General features: G+C 44.3%; 1 protein-coding gene and 1 long non-coding RNA gene across 2 annotated transcripts in view; one reads left to right on the forward strand and one right to left on the reverse strand.

Moving 5' to 3' along the window:
- Positions 1-760: 760 nt before the first annotated feature.
- Positions 761-6,141, forward strand: LOC115043553 (uncharacterized). Its single transcript, XR_003840735.1, has 3 exons — positions 761-895; positions 4,377-4,497; positions 4,928-6,141. It is a non-coding gene; the product is annotated as an uncharacterized LOC115043553 (long non-coding RNA).
- The window catches only part of mmp24 (matrix metallopeptidase 24), a 50,403-nt gene continuing 34,521 nt past the window's right edge, over positions 5,845-21,726 (reverse strand). The window contains exons 8-10 of the mRNA XM_029502112.1: positions 17,567-17,705; positions 14,848-15,114; positions 5,845-12,974 (exon numbers count right to left, since the gene is read on the reverse strand). Coding sequence (XP_029357972.1) covers positions 12,610-12,974; positions 14,848-15,114; positions 17,567-17,705 — 771 coding nt within the window. The 3' untranslated portion in view covers positions 5,845-12,609. The remainder of the gene's footprint in view (positions 12,975-14,847; positions 15,115-17,566; positions 17,706-21,726) is intronic.

The raw sequence follows: 21,726 nt of genomic DNA on the forward strand, positions 1-21,726 counted from the left end.
GCTTTCCTCTTCCTGTCTTCGTGCAGCACACACTCTGGGCCAATCAGGTCGGCCCCTCCGTGTGACGCATTGTTTGTTGACACTTCTATTAGCTCGCCACCTGTGTGACGTCACTGCAGCAGGTGGGGAGGGGAGGGGGGGTTAGAGGAGGGAGATCGGGTGAGAGGAAAAAAGAAAGAAGTCCCACTCCTCTCTGAATTTCTGCCTCACAGTCAATCAGCAGCAGCTTCTGTTGGATCCACAAACATCAACTTCACATGCTGTTCAGGAAAAAGTGTTTTTAAGAACATCCATGAACATCACCAACATCACCTGAAGCCGGATCCATGCTCAGTTTACGGAGAAGGAAAAACAGGACGTCAGCTATTTTATTTATTTTTATTTTAGTATTTTACTATGAACAACTAAACCATAAATCGATTCTTCAGTCTTCGTTTTCTCAAACATTTAAAGGGCTCCCAGAGAAGGAGACCTGGACGAAACGAACGAGAGTCTGGAGTCACGTCTCTACATCGGGCGCTCCTATTGGCTCTGGTGTGTGATGTCACAGCCAATCAGCGCGTCTCTGCTTCAGGAAAAGATGGAAACATTCAGTGTTTTTAGTTATTTCTGTAGTTCTTTTATAGAATCTGCTGATTCTGAACGTCTCTTTAATAAATTATTCTGTTCAGTTTCCACACGGACTCGGACTCTAGTGTCCGCTCTGATAACTACAGTTGTAGTTTTATCTTATTTTTTCCGGTCAGAGTGGGTCCTCTCCCCGCCTCAGAGGAGCTGAGCAGCGGGCCGCTCCGCCGCCTCCGCCGGACACTCTGCCTGGAAACACCGCAGACTGATCGGATCCGGCGGCCGACAGAGACGGACGGAGCCCGCAGGCTGCGTGGGGGTCGATTAGGTGGGATAAAATGAATTTATGCTGCTGTTACACACACACAGACACACAACACACACACCTCTGTCTGTGGGGGGAGCTCTGACTGCTGTAAACATGGCTGCTCTATTCAGGAAACCTGGTGTGTGTTTGTCAGAAAGATAATTTAGACACAACGTGATGTTTAAATAAAAACACTAATCAACCTTCAGCCATCCAAAGGCCTCCTCTGTTATTATCATTATTATTGTTAAAATGATCATGATGGAGAAACCACACTAACAGGAATAATCTGAATTTAAGCAGCTAAATAAAGTATAAAAATAACGAGAGAAGCTAAAAGCAGCAGCTGTTGTATCTGCTTTGAGAATCAGTTTTTGGATCATAGCTTTTCTGTCTATACTCTAATAATTACTCATTTGGAGGCTGCTCACTTTAAAGGCTGCAGAGCTGATTTAGTGCGGCCTATTTCTTAAAGCGGAGGAATAACGCTGATCCAGACTCTCTCTCTTAAATTGAATCAATAATGCAGATAGGGTGTAATTAATCAGCTGGTGTGTGTGCTGCTGGTTATTTGTCTTAATTATATCCTCCCTGTGAAGCCCACTCATGACTAAAGTGCTTCATTTGCTGAAGGAAAAGGAAATCAAACAGTGGAAGCCAAAGATTTATCCATTCTCCCGTCAGCAGAGGTTTCCCATCAGGAATCAAACTACCAAACCTCCAAGGAAGGAAGTGGCCAAAGTGACCCTCGGCAGCTCCACGCCGAGGTTTAGCGTTGAGTCGACGGAGACAAGGAGACGTACGAGTCAAAACAAAATATTTGGGAGAAAGAGAGAGGAGCTATATTTAGCTCGGCTCTCTCTCTCTGCTCTGATTGTTGCTGCACAGACAGCCGGTGGGGGGGAAGTGAGGCGGCCGCCAACGGAGACGCTCTTAAGTTCATGAATGAAGCATGTGTAGCTCAGATCAACTCATCTGCACCGTTTAAACAGCCTCACCCCGATGAAATAAGCTAAAATAACACCAACAGAAATCCAACAGACCTTATCTTTTATTCTTCACAGAAACCGGCACACCGTCCGTCCCTGGAGATCAATTTATTAACACAACCCGTCGTGCAATTGCTCAGCAGCACACAGACGAAGGCTGCAGGGAGACAACTCACGGATCAATCCTGCGTATTTAAATGAAAATCAATGAGCCCCACAGTTCTAAAAACAAATGACGCCGAGCTCTTCCAAGTGGACGGATGAATAAACGTGCCAGGAAATAAAAATCTGTTCACAATGCACAATAGACAACACAAATACACACATTTAGCACACACACACACACACACAAAAACTCAAAATAAGCAAAGCAATACACGAGATTAGTATAAAAAGTCTCAAAGTGACCATGAAGATACACACAATTACTACAGAGAGACTCACAATTATCGCAGAACAAACAAACAATTACCACAATTATCACACCCAGAGTGACTACAAAGATACATAAAATGATTCAAAATGAACACAAATACTACGAGGAGCATAAAAGTAACCAAAGAAATACACACACACACACAATTACTCAAAATGACCACAAACACACACAAAAACCAAGCAGACCTTCGGTCTGAGGTTGGTGGTGGGGGCCCCGTTTCCCGATAGTCCGTCCACGCTGAAGACCACCTGAGGTAGACCTCACCCCTCAGGCGCCATTGGACCCCGCCACCCCCCACCTCTGATGTCATATCTAGGTCCGGACCAGAGCTGAGGCCCATAATTAAGTTTTATGTGAAAATGATCACGTCATTGGCGGGTGGTTCAGGGCAGCGAGGCCGTTACAGGTCTGAGAGGCAGTTAATTTTTCATTTTAAAAGGCGTGCTCCCCACTTCACCGCCGCCCATTACTTCCTCCAGCTTATTGACCCCGCCGTTACGATCTCCATTCGTCACTGTGCTGTGAATAAAATCGGGCCGGGCAGTGTGGAAATCTTCAGCAGCGCTTTGTCCGCCTTACGAGCTTCTGGCTCACGTTTGGAGTCAAGACAGGAAAATCTAAATTTGATTGAGTCGACAGCTTTAATTTCTGCGTTTTCCTTCTGAACGCCTGAAAACCTCCGTTCGAACCCTGGGAGCCTGCCCCTGAGGTCACTGGTCATTTGATCATTTTGGAACATTATCGATGACACAGTTCTCTTCAGCAAACAGACTAATCAGAAGATTAATTGATAATCACATTATCATTAGGTTCGGAGGCTTTGGATTAGTTGATTGACAAAAAAGAAATCTTTTAGTCAATGGCCATTACATTTATATCACTACAAGCTGAATCTCTTCGGGTTTGTAATGTTTGATCAGGACAAAACAATCAGTCACATCCTTTCCATTGATTTGTCCTCTGTAGAATAAATAAGAAATAATCAATGCGCTCCGTGTTTCCATTTGTCCTGAGAAAATCACATGCGTGTAATTTCCCAGCATGCATTACAGACCGCCGGGAAAGCTCTCACGGCTCGCACGGCGATCGTGTAATACGTTAAGCAGAGCGAAGTGATTCCATCAGCTGTGTCTGCCGAGCTGATTGTGTTGTGTTTGATTGGATTGGCGTCCAGGACAGATCGCTCTGGACTGGATTTAGAGACGCTGTGATCCTGCTCCCCCCTCCTCCGCCGCTCTTTATCCCATTTCACCTCCCGCCACATCTCTCACGTCTAAATGCATCCAGCTCGTCCACCTGTGGAGCTTGAAGGCATCGTGATCAAACCTGACTCTTCATCTGATTTGACTGTAGAGAGTCTATTTATATCCCACCCACTCATCTTCCATTTCCGGGTCACAGGGTCAGTCCCGGCTCACTCTGGGCGAGGGGCGGGGTCACCCCGGACAGACCAACAACCACTAAGACAGTTTAGAGTCACCAATGAACCCAAACAGGACGTCTTTGGAGGCCCCAGGCCGGGGACCCAACCAGGACCTTCAGAGAGAAAACTCTGAGTGGGAAATTGTAATTTAAAAAAGAAAAACGTGTTAATTTATTGGGGATTATTTTCAGCGGCGGATGAATCCACATTCAGTTTTGTCGTCTCTGTTTCTGGTAGCAGGATTTTTGTGTGCGAGTTTTTCTAGTTCAGTGTTGGAGGAAACATTCAACGTTGGATTTGGTCATTTTGGAGATTCGGTAATAAAACAATGCCGTTTTCTGGAATAAATATGAATGAATTATTCTTTAATCGTTCGACTGTTGAAGTCTTGTTGGAATCATCAGCAGTCAGCGTTTCTGCTCGAAGTAAACGGTCTGATTTGATGCTGAGTCATTCAGAGCGAACGCAGAAACATCCAGATAAGAAATAAGGAAAATCATTCCAGCCTGTTTCTGAAAACCTCCACATGTTCACAGTCTTTGTGTTTAACATGGCTCATGTCTTCAACGAGGTTCTCTGCTCACTCACCTGCCAGCTGAGGTGGGCGGGGCTAAAGCCGGATCCGATGACACTGTGTGTGTTTTCGCTCAGGTGTCACCTTCTGCGTGGACGATGGGAGGAGGCCAGAGCTGCGACAGGAGCGCTGAGGAGACGGAGGACCAGACTGAAAACCACCAGGAGTCCAGCAGCACGGACGCTTCGGGGATGGAAGGTAAATGCCACCGCTTTGTTGGCAGAGCGGACCAGGTTGGGGTGGGTACTCTGTGGGGACGGTACTGGTGCAGGTGAACAGAAGGCAATAAAATATATAATATATAGGCAAGAAAATATAAACAAAAAGTAGAAGTTTCCCAGAGTCAGGAGGCAGCTGAGTTTATACTGGAGCTGCAGATGTGGAGGATTCTGGAGGCCACGTTCAGCCAGGAAGTCAATAAAATCTGAAAAATTCTGCTGAGATCGCTTCATTCGTTTAGACTTTGGTGTTTTCTGCAGACTAATCATTTCCCTTTTCAAACTTTGATGATAATTCACTTTTTTCTGATTATGACGCTTCTTTATATAGCCAGTAGTTGATTGCTGATGATTGATTGTTACAATTGATAGATTTCACAAAAACATTTATTCGTTCTTTTCCTCCACAGATGCCCCGACAGAGCTGCCCCAGTGCAGGATGGGAAACAAGCAGGTGGACAACATGTGTTTCATGATCTCCTGCACCAACTGGTACTGAGCTGGTTCTGGTTCAGTAGCCTGAATCAGTAGCTGAATTTAGCCTGAGCTAGTCCTCTCACCAGATAAAACAGGACTGATGCTCTTCAAGTCAAAAACTACCCGTCGTGATCCGGCAGTAAAAGAACTGTGTTTGGAGCGAAACAGTAAAGATGTTTCTTTTTCTTGTTGCTTCCTGTAAATTTAACACAAATGTGCTACTGCTGCAGTGAAAGTAACAGGAAGCCTGCACACAAACCTGAAGTTTCATCCTGCTGTCCGAATGAACATGTGGAGAAAGTGAAGTGTGGAAATGCATAAAAAAATCAGTGCAAGCTTTCACGAATTTATTTATAGATTCGTTTTTTTTTTTCTTCATTTTTAACATTTGACTTGTGTGTTCTTGTCCATGTGCAGACCCTGACAGAACAAACACCTCCGCAGGGCGCCTTTAGCTCTGGCAGGTGTTGACACTGAGATCCATTTAGAACGATTATATTAGCGACCATAAAGTCTGAGGAAATGATCCACGATAAATGAAAACGCCATCAAACACATTAAACTGCCATGAAATGAAAAGGCTTTTGGACGATGTCAGTATTAACAGCCTGTTTGTCCGGTGCCATCACCTGAGCAGGCCGTTTCTCACACTGAGTATGACCAGATGAGCTGCATGCAGATCCAAAGAATGCAGCTCTGTTGTTCACATCTGGTGGATTTATTCGACACATCATCTCTATGGCACCCAGAAATTCATTTGCAGCTATGAAACTATGAAATGAAGGTTAATGCTAACAGTACCATATTTGTAGAAACGGACAAATGTTCACCATACAATGAAAAACGAGTGTTAGACAATGAAGTTTTCACTTTTATTGACATTTCATTGTTAACAGAACTTTGTGTTATTTGGATATAACTGTCATGGGACGGTAAAATCTGACAAAAAAGAAAACCCCAAAGAAGAAAAACCTTTCTTTTCCCATCAGTGAACGTCTTAAATAAATCTTTCTCTGGTCATTAGAAATTAAACGATTTTCTCATTTCAGTAAACATGCCTAATGTAAGCATCGTAAGAGAAACATCATGTGCAAAGAATGATCATTTGAAATTATATGGAGAGAAACAAAAATACAAAACTTTAAAAGAAAAAAGCCGTGGTTGGTCTTTTTTATTTACACGAGCTGATATTTGATATCCGACGACATGATGACTCTATAAAAAAAAGGGTGCATAAGTTTGCATGTAAAGAAGTGAGCCGAGATCAGATTTTTTTTATTTTGGTTTTATAATCAACCCATTTTTAGTCAAAAAACCCAAAAACCAAAGAAAAAGATCATGTATTTACAGAAAACATCTTCATAAGAAAAACTAACTGAATTGAATCTCTCTTAAAGCTATATCTGATAAAATCTCCCTACGAGTAGTCTCAGTAGCAGATGTGATAATGTCCAAAGAACTTCAATATATCTCGTTACCTCAAAAAGTCTGTCCAGACTACCGCTGATATGTTTTTATTCACCTACGGATATTATTTATTTATTTATTTATTTTTTAAGAAAAGAGAACATTAGAAATTAAAGGCAACAACAGGCAAGTTAAAGGAAGACTTAGCCACGTGAAGCCACACTCCAAACTCACGGCAGCGTTGGCCAGAGACGTTTTTTTTTTTTTTTTTTAATATTGTTAATGTGGAATTTGTTATGAGACAGAAAAAAATGTAATCACGAGGCAGCAATCTGAACAAACCTGTGCACGGTTCAAGAGAGTTTCGGGTTTATTCCTGTTTTGAAACTATTTAGAAACAGATTTATTTAAAGGTCCCATATTTGATATGTTTCCTGTGTTTTATTTTGAAGGGCTGAAATCCAAAATGCTTGGGATTTTACGCTCCTCCCTCTGGAGCTCCAGGTACAGCCGGTCAGCCAGCCATCTGTTCCCCTCTTTTCATCGGCCCGACAGTTTTCTTGCTGATCCACAAAAAAAAAAAAAAACTTTCTAATTTCTTCAATTTGAATTGGCGGGTCCAGTTTGGCCATTTGGGAGGTGTGGCTGAGGGCGGAGACTGTGGGTGTGACATCACAAAGCTACAGAAATGATTAATTTAAAGGTCCAGTGTTTAAGTACTGACTTTCATCAATTTGTCCATAATTTGCTCTTTTCACAGAATGAATACGTAAAGCTGATTAATAATCAACTTCAGGGACCTTTAAACAAATGGCTGCCTCTTTCAGTGGAAGTGATGGGGAAGCAAACCCTCCGCCTCTTCCCTCTAAAAGATTTAGAGGAAGACAGCAGCTTCATTACATTTGGTGCAGACACATTAGGAAAGCAGGCGGCTCTCAGGTTTGATGAAAAAACACAAACCCTCCATGTGAACACAATCTAAACTAATATAATAAAATGTCGCACATGAATTTTGATCATTTTTGAAACTAACGGATAAGAACTCACACTTAGAGGAGTTTGTGTAGATGTTAACTTAAACTCTGGATTGTGTTTCCACACAATTCTACACACATCCCCATCACTTGCAGCGAAAGCTGTTCCTGTCGCCCTGCTCAGGAGACCAGATCAGAAAAATAATCCTGTAAGTGCCATGTTAATCTTACAGAGCAGAAAAACTCTCATTTATTAGCTGTACTTATCCAGATTAGTTGAATTGTACATTTGGCCACTGCACACTGTAAAATTCAGTCAGAGACGGCTAACCAGTTAGCTAATTGAGTAGCATCACGGAAATAATTGTGATTCAGTCGTTCCATCTCTAGAACAGGTCGGCCGGTTTGGAAGTGGCACAATCCGATAACTAAGTCTACTTTTAAAGGCAACTCACTGTTGTCCAAACTCCAAGAGCGTCACCAGACCTGGGACAAGGCGACAGCTGATGACGTCACCGAGTCCTTCCCTGTCCAGACTTTCCCTCCTTCCTCTGCTGAAGGCGGCAGACGGAGGAGGGAGGGAAGTGACTCTGAGAAACGTTTTCCAGCGATGACTCAGTGTCTCGGTTTGTCCCAGGTCTGTGCACGACAGACGATCAGAGGACCCTTCGCCCTCGGGCGAAAAAGTACATTTGAATAAATAAACTTTCAAACAGAAACTGCGCGGCGGACCGACAGTCTGAAAATCTCATGTACATATATTTTGTCTTCACGTGTGTTTCCATAAGTAATATGAAGAAGAGACAATGCAAACACTTTTTCTTGTTGTCTTCAAGTAACCTGCGACCGTTTCACAAACAGACATCTGCTGAAAAACACTGCACTTTGTAAACTGCTATATATACAGACTGAAGAACGAGGGGGTGTCGTCCCACAGAACATCTGAGTACGCCTGTTTTCCTTGTTTATCAGGTAATACGTGATGGAAGCTGATGTCTTATCGCCCCGCCCCCCGCCCCGCCTCCTTTCTGTCAACTCAAATCTCAAATCTGCATTACTCGTCCTCAATCGGACACTGTGACCTGATGGGGGTGATGTGAGAGCAGGAGTCATTCATCGTCATCGGGGCAGCGGAAAAAAAAAAAAAAAAAAAATCAAGCAGCCAACCAAGAGAGAGTTGCCACTCAACTCAAAAATCTCAACGTCAGCAGCTACAGCTGAAGTGCCCCGAAGCAAGGCACTTAATCCTCCGACGAGTTTAATCCGCCTGCACCTCTGCTACTGTGAAGGACCTGACAGAAACCCTGATGTTAGGAATCAACCTTCACGTGCTCCCGGGCCACGCCCACGCCGCCGCGTCTTCACAGAGACGATCTCGCACACGCCACTGAGCATGTGTGTAAACAGGAAGCAGATCGACTCCACTGAAGTCCGAAAAGTGAAATCGATGCTGAAGAGCCTTGAGCCTTCATGCTATCTACTGACCATCAGGGGGCGACTCCACTGGCTGTAAAGACTTGAAGCCTATGGGAAAATGTCCCTCCTTCTCCATTGGTCGATTAGCTCAGTAAACGTTTTCCTGATTTTTAAACAACGCTCCCATTTAGAGGAGGACAGAACAGATCATTTGACGCTCGCTGTTTCTCCGTCTCCGTCTTTTAGTACCACACAACACAAAAAGTGTAAACGTAGCAGTGAAGACAGTTTTAAAAAGTGAAACGCAGCCTCGGCAGCAGCTTTCACCTCCGTCAGCACCGATGAGAGCGAGAGAAATCAGGAGAAGGTATTAATGTCAGGAGTGGGATGGACACCCCTCATTAGCTTGACGAAAAACACGACAACTTCCCCGTTGGCATTAAACCACAGCCATAACGAAACATTTCACTGATGACAAACCCTCAACAATCATTTACAAAGTCGGCCAGCGAACACCTCAACAACACAACCATCACATTATACCGACCCCCCCTGTTTCTGCTGGGAAATAAACAGGAAGACAATCAACAAAAGCTCAACATGGCAGCAGCGCAGGTCAGTCAGTTACTGAGCAGATTTATCACCCGGAGGTTTTCCTCCCTCCGTCATGTAAAAGCTGAAAATTTGTGTTCAGAGCTCAAATGATTCGTTAGATAACGCCCTAATTTTAGTTTTCAGCCACACATGTCAAACATTGTCGGTTTCCAGGTTCTTAAAATGTGATTTTTTTTGCCTTTCGTGGTTGTAAAAGATGTTTTTTAGAGATATGAGTTTGACATTTTCATTCAATTACAAATGCTGATTATCTGCTTCATTTCACTCCTTAAATTTTGATCAGTGAGCTCCGTTCAGACTGTTTCCCTCCAGAAAGCACGAACAGAAAAACAAAGTGGTCCAGCAGGCAATTTTCTTCAGATTGACATTCATGTTTTCCGCAGACTTACATCCCCCCACGTCAGCAGAGAGTCAGTTAACTGTACACGGACGTGAAGGTGAAGCGCGGCAGAATGTCTTGGTTCTCCTCTCTGAGGAAACAAATACACGGTTTGCGCAGAGTCAAAAATTGCCGCCGCAGGATGCTGAACGGCATCGATTTGTGCTGAATGCTGCGTGTGCTGAACTGCTCTCGATGGCGGAGAGTAATTGTGGGGATACGCAGCGAGGACACATTCAATTACTGCAGGACAGAGCGGTTGGTGAAAAAGGTACGAGGCCGGGGGAATGAGAACAAGGCGAAGAGCTGCTGTATTATTACTGCGCATTTGGAGGTGCATGTACACACAGACAGCTCAGTTATAGACTCTTTAGAGGAGATAAAACTCGATAGCTAATGTGTTGGAATAAAACGCTTCCTAATAATCCAGAGTGCCTCACTTCTACGGTTCTGACTGAGGTCGTAGGTTGGAGACGGGGGACTTAAAAACCCCTTTGAGGAGATCAGCGGCCTCCGAATGAGCCGTTATGAGTCACATTAAGCGGCTAATGACATTTAAATGAGGAGTTGTGTGTTTAAACAAAGCGGCTGCTTCAGGAGATCAGAATCTGGTGATCTTCAGGATTTGGCCGCTCTGCACCAATCAGGTCTTATGAATTACTGCGCAAACAGGAAGTCAGCCACACATTTTTCTATTTCTATTCACTTCAGGTGTTTGGGTTAAATCAGGTTTTGATCATTTCTCAAAGGCCCCTTTTTTTCCACACAGCAGGAAAAAGTCTTGATTAGTTGCCTCCCTCCACACTTTTATCAGTCTAATAAAACTTTTCAACAGAGCAGTAAACACCAACGTCCTAGAATAAATATATAACATAAGAATATAAATACGTAGGAAATCCTGTCACATGCTCTTAGTAAATAATCGCTATCTAATTTTCTGGAAAGCTTGTTTCATTACATCTTTGAAATCAAATGTATTTCATGTAAAAATTTCAAGGTCATTGTTGTTAAAAACCTTGACTGGATGTAAATATCAAGGAGTCGTGTCTAAGAAATGCATTCATCCTATCAACGATCATCGATGACGCATTTTAACTCATTTTCTGCAAACGTGTCGCAGCATGTTCGATTGTGCCGAAAAAATATCTGTCTGAGCTGACGATGTGGAGCCAGAGATAAGGAGAAAATTTGGCACTAAACCGGAGACGAACTCCTCAGTTTTCACAATAAAAACACGTTAATAAAAAAAAATAATAATAAGGAGGAAAGCAGCCGGATCGTGACCGGACCTGATTACCACACTGTGTTACTGAAAACACTAAATAAAAACCTGTGGGAGGTTAACCCAAAGAAAAAAGGAGGTAAGTAAAGAGGGAGAGCGCCACGGGGGGTTAAATCGATGGAGAAATGAGAGGCTAGATGGATGAGGAGGAGATAACAAGAGGACAGTGAGAAAATACAGGGAGGACAGTGGGATTAAAGCGAAGGGGTGTGGAGGGCGAGTGGCTCCGATTAGAGCTCTCTGAACAGGAGTAACTTCATTAAGGCTGGTCGATGTTGCTGCTCCACAGCCAGCATGCTAATACCTTCACCCCCCCGTTCCTCCATTCCTGACTCCTCATCCCTCTATTCAAACCCTGACATCCCTTCGCTTCCTCTTTTCTCAAAGCCGACAACTAAGAAAAAGTTAAAACCTGGAAGTTCTTAAACCGCTAAAAGCTGCAATTAAAAATACTGAAGTAGAAATACACATGTAGACTTAACTGTAGAATCGATTTAAAATGTATAAATAGAAATGAATAAAATGATTAGAAACCTTTTATGACTTCCTGTCACACATTTGATATAAACACAGATGTTGTTCTAAAAGTGTCATTTTCATGGTGACGTCACGACTTTCTGTAGAATAACTGAAACGTCTCAAAAGGTGTGAAAGGTGCTCGCCTGTTTCTGCTGGAAAACAACTCTTTTTACTGTGAAGGATGTTCAAACGGAGCGTCGGCACTAAGGTCGGCTTGGTGCGTTAAATATGAGATGTTTTTTATTCTGTCACTCTACGCCGATGACTCGCTATTCTACGTTAGAACTAACCATTCCGAGCTGGGTAGAGCGACATCCTTTTTTTTGTTTTCCCACATTTTTAAAGTTGACAAAGGACTGACTTGATGGTGTTGAGGATGTTCTTGCTGTGTTTGGTGAGAAAAGAGAGAAAAAGGTCCTCTTTGACTGTTCTACATCTCCACACAACCGAAAAGAAAGAAACTAAACTCAGTAATCCAAAGAGAGATCCTTGGTTTTCTTTTTATGGCCTTTCTACCTACATTTATTTCTTTTTTTGTTTCTCTCTTTTTTTTTTTCATTAAATTTCATCTGACTTGATAGTTGAAGTAGTTCACGTGTTGTTACAAGTGGTGTCTGGCTTAGAGGATCTTACTCTGCTCCTCTTCCTCTGTCTTTTTATTTTCACTGAGAAGGAGAGTTGTGTTGTTGAATTGGTCAAAGTTCAGCTGTGGTCATGAGACCTCACATCACTGTCAGCTGAGTCAGATGAGCGTCTGCTGTTAACGTGTTCTTGGGGCTAAGCAGATCATCCTGGAGTGTTAATGCATCTTGTTGTTGTTGTTGTTGTTTGTCCTGACAAAATCTTTTGTATCTTTCTGTTTTACACTGAAGTGCTTGAATCACGACAGGCACGAGTCCCTACTTGGCCAATTAGCGTCTCTGGGGTTGACTTTCCATTGTCCCCTTAGCCACCATTAGCTCGCTAACAACATGAGGAAGGCTCAGTCCGTGACCTTTGACCTCTCGGCAGGACAGACGCCTGTCATACCCACTCCTGGACGGGGTATTTGTAGTAGTGCTGAGCCATGTTGTTCTGCTGCACCCCTTTGTTCTTAAACTGAAAGATGGTGTAGACCAGCACCAGGATGCACAGCGACAGGATGCACGGGATCACCACGGCGATGGCGTTGACCGTAGTGGGCGCGTCGTTGATGGTCACCATGATGTCCACGTCGTCCAGGGGCAGCTGGCGGTCGCCGCGGTTACCGCTGCCACCCGAGCGCTCCATCTCAGACTGGTCGCAGCCCATCCAGTCACGCAGGATGGACTTCGGGTAGCCGGGCTCCACTGTCAGCTTCTGGTTGTCAAACTTCCAGTAGTCCTTCCCCTTGTAGAAGTAGGTGTAGTCTAAAGGGAGGGGGGGGGGGGGGGGGGGGGGGGGGGGGGGGGAGAGGTGAGTTTACTTCACAGTCAACATGGTGTGTGTGTGTGTGTGTGTGTGTGTTACTAATTCGATCAAACAGAACCAACAAGTTGTAAATCTCTCTGATCTGGGCCGAATGGCCAATCACAGCATCTACTCACTCAACATCAGCAGATCAGAGTGTATAGTCTGCTTTCAATCTCCCCATTCCACCTTAAGAGCCAGCTCTCTCACACACACACACACACACACACACACACACACACACACACACACACACACACACACTCAGCTCCGATCTCAACCCACGTCGTGTGTTTTGGGAGCCAGTAAATGATATTTTCAGCACAAAAGAAGAAGAAATCACTTGAGTCTTGTGTCACAGGAACAGAATGAATTCCCGCAGGCTTAAAGAGGAAATCTCCGTTTTGTTTTCTAAATTCCTTAAACGCTGATGCAGACGAGACCTTCGGTCCTGCAGAGAAGCTCTCTCTTTAAGCGAGGCGCATCCGTCTTCGGTGTCCTCGGCTGCCTCTCTCGGCGCCGGTATATCCCCGTGGCGCAGAATCTCATTAGAGGCAATAACATTTCTATTGTGACACGGCAGTTATGATTCTGCAGGATTCTGGTCCCAGCAGTGGTTGTTTTTATTGAAGGGTAATATTATGTAACGCCTGAGAGAGAGACACTGTGACTGAGAGAGAGAGAGAGGGAGAGAGGGAGACCTGGACGGACAACACACTAACAATTTACATCCAGGAAGAAACAAAAACTGAAATGAGGAGATGCTGCTGTGAATCTCACAAATTTCAATTTGCACATCAGATCAGAAAGCAAAGACAAAAAGAGTGCTGAGATAAATTAAATAAATGAACAGATGAAACGAAATGCTGAAAAAACAGCAGACAGAGAAGAAAGACCGTTTCATGTTCCTGCTGCCGAGATAACTCACTTTACTTTTTTATGAAAATGAAAAGTATCTGGTAAATACAGCAGTTCAATCAATGCGGAGTAAAGAGCAAAACAATTTGCTTTAGTGCGCACACACAGACACACAAACACACTGAGATCACCGAGTGGAAAACCCTAGAAGGTTTCTTATGATGTCTGCTTTTCTGTCTGCTCCATCACCTCCAAGCAGCCAGTGGAGACACACAGACACACACAACTACACAATCACACTCACACACGTCGTCCGCTGCATCCAAACTCCCTGAAGGATAGCCTCTCATCTAACACCAACACACCAAGACACCACACCCGACCGACCATGTCAATGCCTCTGATCTCTGTCGCACACACACACACACACACGTCACTGCCTCTGGTGTCCCTCTGAGGAAGCCACAAGGTCATGAGGTTTCAGCTCGACATGTAGAAGTGTTGATGGGTAGTTTTCTTTTAGGACGCTGCATGTCAGTGTGTGTGTCTGTGTGTGTCTGGAACCTTTGCTGTTTGCATATTCTGCTTCTGTAGCATAAATGTTGGTCTTAGAGAGTCATTCAATGTGAATTAACTAAATTATATGAGAAGGACAATCACATCACTGACTGACTGATTATCAAACTGACTGATAATCAAACTGACTGATAATCAAACTGACTGATTATCGAACTGACTGATAATCAAACTGACTGCTTATAAACTGACTGATAATCAAACTGACTGATAATCAAACTGACTGATTATCGAACTGACTGATAATCAAACTGACTGACTGATAATCGAACAGACTGATTATAAACTAACTGATTATAAATTGACTGACTGATAATCGAACTGACTGACTGATTATCGAACAGACTGGTTTTCTGACTGTTCTCACTGGTTATCCCCCCCCTCCCCTCAGACACTCACATCCCTCCCTGCTGATGAAGGCCCCCTGCGGCCCGTCGGGTATCCCCTTCCACACGGTGATGGGTTTGGGGTATCCGGGGTCGGCGGTGCGTTTCTCCTCGTTGTAGCGCCAGTACTGGTCTCCTTTGAAGAAGTAGGTTTTCCCGACCGGCTCCCAACGCAGCGCCGTGTCGATGCCGTCTTTGGGGAGGCAGCTGCCGAGCTCCACCAGGCTGTGGGGGTAACCGGGCTCTGCCGTCACCTCCTTAAACACCCAGTACTTATCACCTGGAAGATGGGGGGGGCCATTAAAGCGTGTTCTGACAACATTTTACATATAACATTTTGAGATCTGTTTGTAATCCCTCGCATTAAGACGTATAAATAATAATTATTTATTATCTGGACCATAAACGAGTACATTGAAGCTTACTGATGTTGTTTCTGCCAAATGAAAAAGAAAACAGATTTAGATCATCACCAAAATTGGACGGGTTCTTTCCCCAGTTTGAGGCCGATCTGTCGACTGATATTTAGGAATTTGTACAGAACATAAAACACAAACTCTGTTCCAAAAGTCAGGTTCACATTTCTCTCCTAAAGCTGTCTTAAAGTTTTATTGTTTCTTCTTACCGAGGCTGTTTTCTGAGCCCAAACCTCCGACTCCCTCCTGAGCAAGTTCAACAAATATAAATATAAAATCTTCTTTTTTAGTGTAGAATTTCTTTGGGTTTTCAAAAAGACTGGATTTCACTGCTGAATCACTGATTCCTCCTGCAGAACCTCCAGGAGAACTGAAGTGACCAACGCTGCTGGAATTATTTACACCAGTGTTCGAGTAATGTTTGAACATTTCCTCGATTTAAAGTGCGGTGTCGGATCCACATTCACGCCACGACGGGATTTTAATCTGTGCATGAGATGAAAGTTCCCCCGTCAGCTCATCACACGGAGGCCGTGGTGACCCGGTTTAAACGAGCTGCTGTTTTTTTCTGCTTCGTGATTTTGTTCACGACACCTTCGACATCATCCAAACGAAGACTGGTGAACCAGAAAAGCTACTGAAAGAGCAGTTTTCTTTAGTCTTGTGTCACCACCTCCTGAGTGAGCTTATGGAGGAGATTATTACTGGCAAACACACACAGACACACACAGACACACACTCACACACACTGACAATCGACAAATCCTCTAATTCTTTGAGAATGTTTGTTGTGCTCACCCACTGCAAGAAACATTGTCATGTGTTGGCGTATGACTGTGTGTGTGTGTGGATAGCAAAGCCTGGCTGAGTTGTGTCATTGTGCGTTCCGTGCTTGTGTGTACGTGTGTGCATGTGCATGTGCGAGCATGAGATGAAGTCGGCTGCTGAGAGCTCGGAGAGAGCGAAGCTATTAATATCTGCTCCTGGTTGGCCGCGATAGCAGGACACTCTGTCAGAAGAAGGAGTGTGTGTGTGTGTGTGTGTGTGTTACAAAGAAAGTGAGAAAGAGTGAGAGAGAGAGATGGAAACAGAGAGAAGGAGGGAGAGATGAGTCCACAGTCAGCAGTCGCGGGATGAGGGAGGTTTCATACATACACTGAAATTCTATTACTTTGGGCCGGGCGCTCCTCACCGCTCCGCCATTCTCTATTTCACACTTTATTAAATATAGTTTCAGGAGGAGGAGGCCATGTGGAGCGCAGGATGGAGTCTTATAACAGCGGAGCAGATGGTAGACAGAGATTTGAGTGCCCTTTTGTGAGGCCGCTGAGCTCCTCCACCGGAGACCGGGAGAGAAATTGGCTGATTTCTTGAAGTTTTGCAAGAAAAAAACAAAACAAAAGCAAAAAGCAAAAAACGCTTTGGTTTGATCTGAGCTGATGTGTTTATATTTAAAGTTGCCTGATGAGGCAGCGTGAATAAAAGCTGTGATTAATGAACCTGTTAATGGATCTTTTATTAACACCAAGATCCAGACTTGTTGGCCTGCACAGCGTTTAATTAATGATTCATTAACATCTATAAGCTCAGCTGATGAACTTTCCCTAATTAGATCCAGGAGCTTTTATTAATGCGCTCCGACTGCAGATATTTATTCCTGTTTTACCAGAATTGACTGAAAAGGAGCGCACGGCCGTGTTTTGATTCTAAACTTTTAGATTTCAGAAGAGAAACAATAATTCAGACCAGGAGTCTGACTTGAGCATGTTGTGGCCCACTGAAGTGAATAAATGAAGTGAATGTTAATAACAAAAGGTTTATGTCCTGAAACCTTTTCCAGGAGAAAAAGGCTCAAACGGTCTGTTGAATTAATGTGTTTTCTGGAGGTCGTCCTTTTGAAGTGTTAAAGGTCCATAAGGTCTAAAGGAACTGCAAGTTTAACTCTAGAAACTTTAAACTATTAGCAACAGTTGGTGCCTCATGAGGAAGTCACAAATATTCAATGAGTTGCCAAACTGAAGCGCGATGAAGTGAGTTAATGTGGAAAAACTGCTGCTCTTATTAAATGCGTCCTCAGACAGGAAACGTGCCGCTCTCAGCGAGAGGCCGTGAATCTGTTCTGTAACATGTTGCCACCAAACTGACAATGGCGTTATTCATTAGAGCAGCAGTTTGATGTTTATGGCTCCTCTGTATATATGTCAGGACCCAGGAGACCGAAGGGCCTACTTCCAGGAAGAGTCGCGATACATTCAGCTCGTTTCAAGGCAATAAAATAAAAAGAGGAAATGCCGTCGTCTTTTTTCCCCTCTGTACCTTTGAAGAAGACAAATTTGCCGTCAGATCTCTCGTAGGCAGCGTCGATGCGCGGCGGCAGGCCTTTCCAGAACTGATCGATCTGCATGGGGTAGCCCTCCTGCACCTTGTTGTTCCTCAGACGCCAAAACCACCGGTCCTAAAACACAAAGGAATCAGAAATTCAATATACTGACGGAGACGGCAACTTCCGACTTCTCAACTGTTAAAGAAAAGTGGGAGTGAGTCACAGACGCCCAGAAAGACCTTTAACTGAGGCTGAAAGAACGATGTCAGTACGCCGCTTATTAAAGGAGACAGAGGAATCAGTGCCGGAGCTGACGTCAGAACATTACACCGTTTTCTTCAGAACGACGTCAGCACATTACACCGTGTTTTCTTCAGAACGACGTCAGCACATTACACCATGTTTTCTACAGAACGTCAGCACATTACACCGTTTTCTTCAGAACGACGTCAGCACATTACACCGTTTTCTTCAGAACGACGTCAGCACATTACACCGTTTTCTTCAGAACGACGTCAGCACATTACACCGTGTTTTCTTCAGAACGACGTCAGCACATTACACCGTGTTTTCTACAGAACGTCAGCACATTACACCGTTTTCTTCAGAACGACGTCAGCACATTACACCGTTTTCTTCAGAACGACGTCAGCACATTACACCGTTTTCTTCAGAACGTCAGCACATTACACCGTGTTTTCTACAGAACGTCAGCACATTACACCGTTTTCTACAGAACGTCAGAACATTACACCGTGTTTTCTACAGAACGTCAGAACATTACACCGTTTTCTTCAGAACGACGTCAGCACATTACACCGTTTTCTACAGAACGACGTCAGCACATTACACCGTTTTCTTCAGAACGTCAGCACATTACACCGTTTTCTTCAGAACGTCAGCACATTACACCGTTTTCTACAGAACGTCAGCACATTACACCATGTTTTCTTCAGAACGACGTCAGCACATTACACCATGTTTTCTACAGAACGTCAGCACATTACACCGTGTTTTCTACAGAACGTCAGCACATTACACCGTTTTCTACAGAACGTCAGCACATTACACCGTTTTCTACAGAACGACGTCAGCACATTACACCGTTTTCTTCAGAACGACGTCAGCACATTACACCATGTTTTCTACAGAACGACGTCAGCACATTACACCGTTTTCTACAGAACGTCAGCACATTACACCGTTTTCTTCAGAACGTCAGCACATTACACCGTTTTCTACAGAACGTCAGCACATTACACCGTTTTCTACAGAACGTCAGCACATTGCACCATGTTTTCTACAGAACGTCAGCACATTACACCGTTTTCTACAGAACGTCAGCACATTACACCGTTTTCTTCAGAACGACGTCAGCACATTACACCGTTTTCTTCAGAACGACGTCAGCACATTACACCATGTTTTCTACAGAACGTCAGCACATTACACCGTTTTCTACAGAACGACGTCAGCACATTACACCGTTTTCTTCAGAACGACGTCAGCACATTACACCGTTTTCTACAGAACGACGTCAGCACATTACACCGTTTTCTACAGAACGTCAGCACATTACACCGTTTTCTACAGAACGTCAGCACATTACACCATGTTTTCTACAGAACGTCAGCACATTACACCGTTTTCTACAGAACGTCAGCACATTACACCGTTTTCTACAGAACGTCAGCACATTACACCGTTTTCTTCAGAACGACGTCAGCACATTACACCGTTTTCTACAGAACGTCAGCACATTACACCGTTTTCTACAGAACGACGTCAGCACATTACACCGTTTTCTACAGAACGACGTCAGCACATTACACCGTTTTCTACAGAACGACGTCAGCACATTACACCGTTTTCTACAGAACGTCAGCACATTACACCGTTTTCTACAGAACGACGTCAGCACATTACACCGTTTTCTACAGAACGACGTCAGCACATTACACCATGTTTTCTTCAGAACGACTTCCCGGTGGCTTCAGGAAACGCTTTAGAGTTTCAATCCACCTCAGCCAATCAGCCAAGTCCTGACGATTCTGCTACGTCTCATTCGGTCAGGAAAATGTGCTGCTTTCTCCACATAATCCGGCCAGGCATCACATCATTACACTTCCAAGTGGACGTTTAGTTGTATGATAAACTGAACATCTGGCCTTAATCCAGCCGTCCTTCCGCTCCGAAAGCAAAATGAAACTGCTCGACTTGGTCCAGATGTGGAGCTAACGTCTGATGAACTTGCTCCACAGACTTGGACCAGAAGAACCACCAGCATGTGGCTCCAATCTGGGTCATATGAAACCGACCGGGTCCAGATGGTTTCATGGTGGGAATAATTTAGATAAGAGGAAAAAGGTGTGGGAAAAAAAAACACAAAGAAAACAAGATGAGGAGGAACAAAAGGTGAGAGGAGCGGGAAAAAGCAGATGGACGAACAGAGGGAGAGCACAGAAGACAGAAGATAGGAAGAGTGGGGTGATGTAAGGTAAGAGGAGGAAGGCCAGCATCCATCTCTGCTCATTATCAGCGAATCTAGGACACCGTCTCCACTGAGCCCTGAGCGCACACAGACACACAAACAGGTTGGTCTGGACTCGTGTTCATGTTTGGCCTTTAACCTGAAAGCTAAAGTGCTGACCTGAAAATGGCCCCTTTGAAGACGTGAGCATCCTCACAATGATGCTTTTTAGCGTTAATTTGTCCACACACACACACACACACACACACACAAATGAGCCAACGTCATCCTCTGACTTTTAATGCTTTTCTGTCTGATCCTCAAACAGAAAGCAAAAAAAGAAGAAGAAGAAAGAAAAAAAGAAAATCAATATTTCACATCGAGTGGAAAGAAAGCGAAGAAACATCCCATAATGAGCGTCTCCTTTCAGACGCCCACCGGCTCTCGCTGCTCTTCATGTCCTGATGTGCTCCGGTCCGCCTCGTTTGGCTGCTCGGCCAAATGTCCCTCCTCCCTTGTGTTGAAGTCTATGGGGAAATGTCCCTCCACCTCCCTTATGTTGAAGTCTATGGGGAAATGTCCCTCCTCCTCCTTTACGTTGAAGTCTATGGGGAAATGTCCCTCCTCCTCCCTTATGTTGAAGTCTATGGGGAAATGTCCCTCCTCCTCCCTTATGTTGAAGTCTATGGGGAAATGTCCCTCCTCCTCCCTTACGTTGAAGTCTATGGGGAAATGTCCCTCCTCCTCCCTTACGTTGAAGTCTATGGGGAAATGTCCCTCCTCCTCCTTTACGTTGAAGTCTATGGGGAAATGTCCCTCCTCCTCCTTTACGTTGAAGTCTATGGGGAAATGTCCCTCCTCCTCCCTTATGTTGAAGTCTATGGGAAAATGCCCCTCCTCAGTAAATGTTTTCCTGATGAGTTTATGGTCCGTCTTCATACAACACAATGCTCATTTTTTAAAGGACCATGAAGCAGAATGGAGGCTTCACCACCCAATCAGGACGGAGCACACAGCGGGTCAGCTCCAGCTCCACCTTTTCATCCAAACACACTTCTGTTTGAAATTAAATGAACAAATTTACAAACTGGGCGGCTCGAAGCAGCAGCTGGTTGAGCGCCCAACAGCTTTGTGACCTTTTCTAACATTCACTTTAAAGATCAAACACGTCAGAATGCCTTTTTTGTCTCTCTTTTCCCTTTTTGACACAACACAGCCCATTTATTTTTAAATTATTGATCTAAATTGTTCAGATTTATGTGAGCACTTCGGGGACAGACTGCTCTGTATGCCGGTGCGGTGGCTCTAATAGAGCTGCATTAGTCTGCTACTAACTATGCTGGAGGCATATGCCTGGTGCTAATGATCATAGAGCCAGATAGCACCATATGCCACCGAGCCGATTCTTCTCCCGAGGAGCCTCATGATAGGATGAGAGTGCACATTTTTAGCACAAGCCCCCCCCCAAGCCCGATGGGAATCGAACCCGTCACGTTGGCAGCGTCGGAACGATCATTACCTTCCGAGCTACAAAGCGACCGTAGCCCTGCATCCTCCCAACTTAATGTGCAATTAAGCTTTTTCCCCAGAGCCACCCCCCTCCCCGTTCGACACACCACCTGATGGCTGCATGACTCAGCTGCTGGGAGCAGAGAGCCTTTAATTACACCCAGAACAATATCC

This window comes from Echeneis naucrates, chromosome 5 (assembly GCF_900963305.1).
Source record: "Echeneis naucrates chromosome 5, fEcheNa1.1, whole genome shotgun sequence".
Classification (NCBI taxonomy): domain Eukaryota; kingdom Metazoa; phylum Chordata; class Actinopteri; order Carangiformes; family Echeneidae; genus Echeneis; species Echeneis naucrates.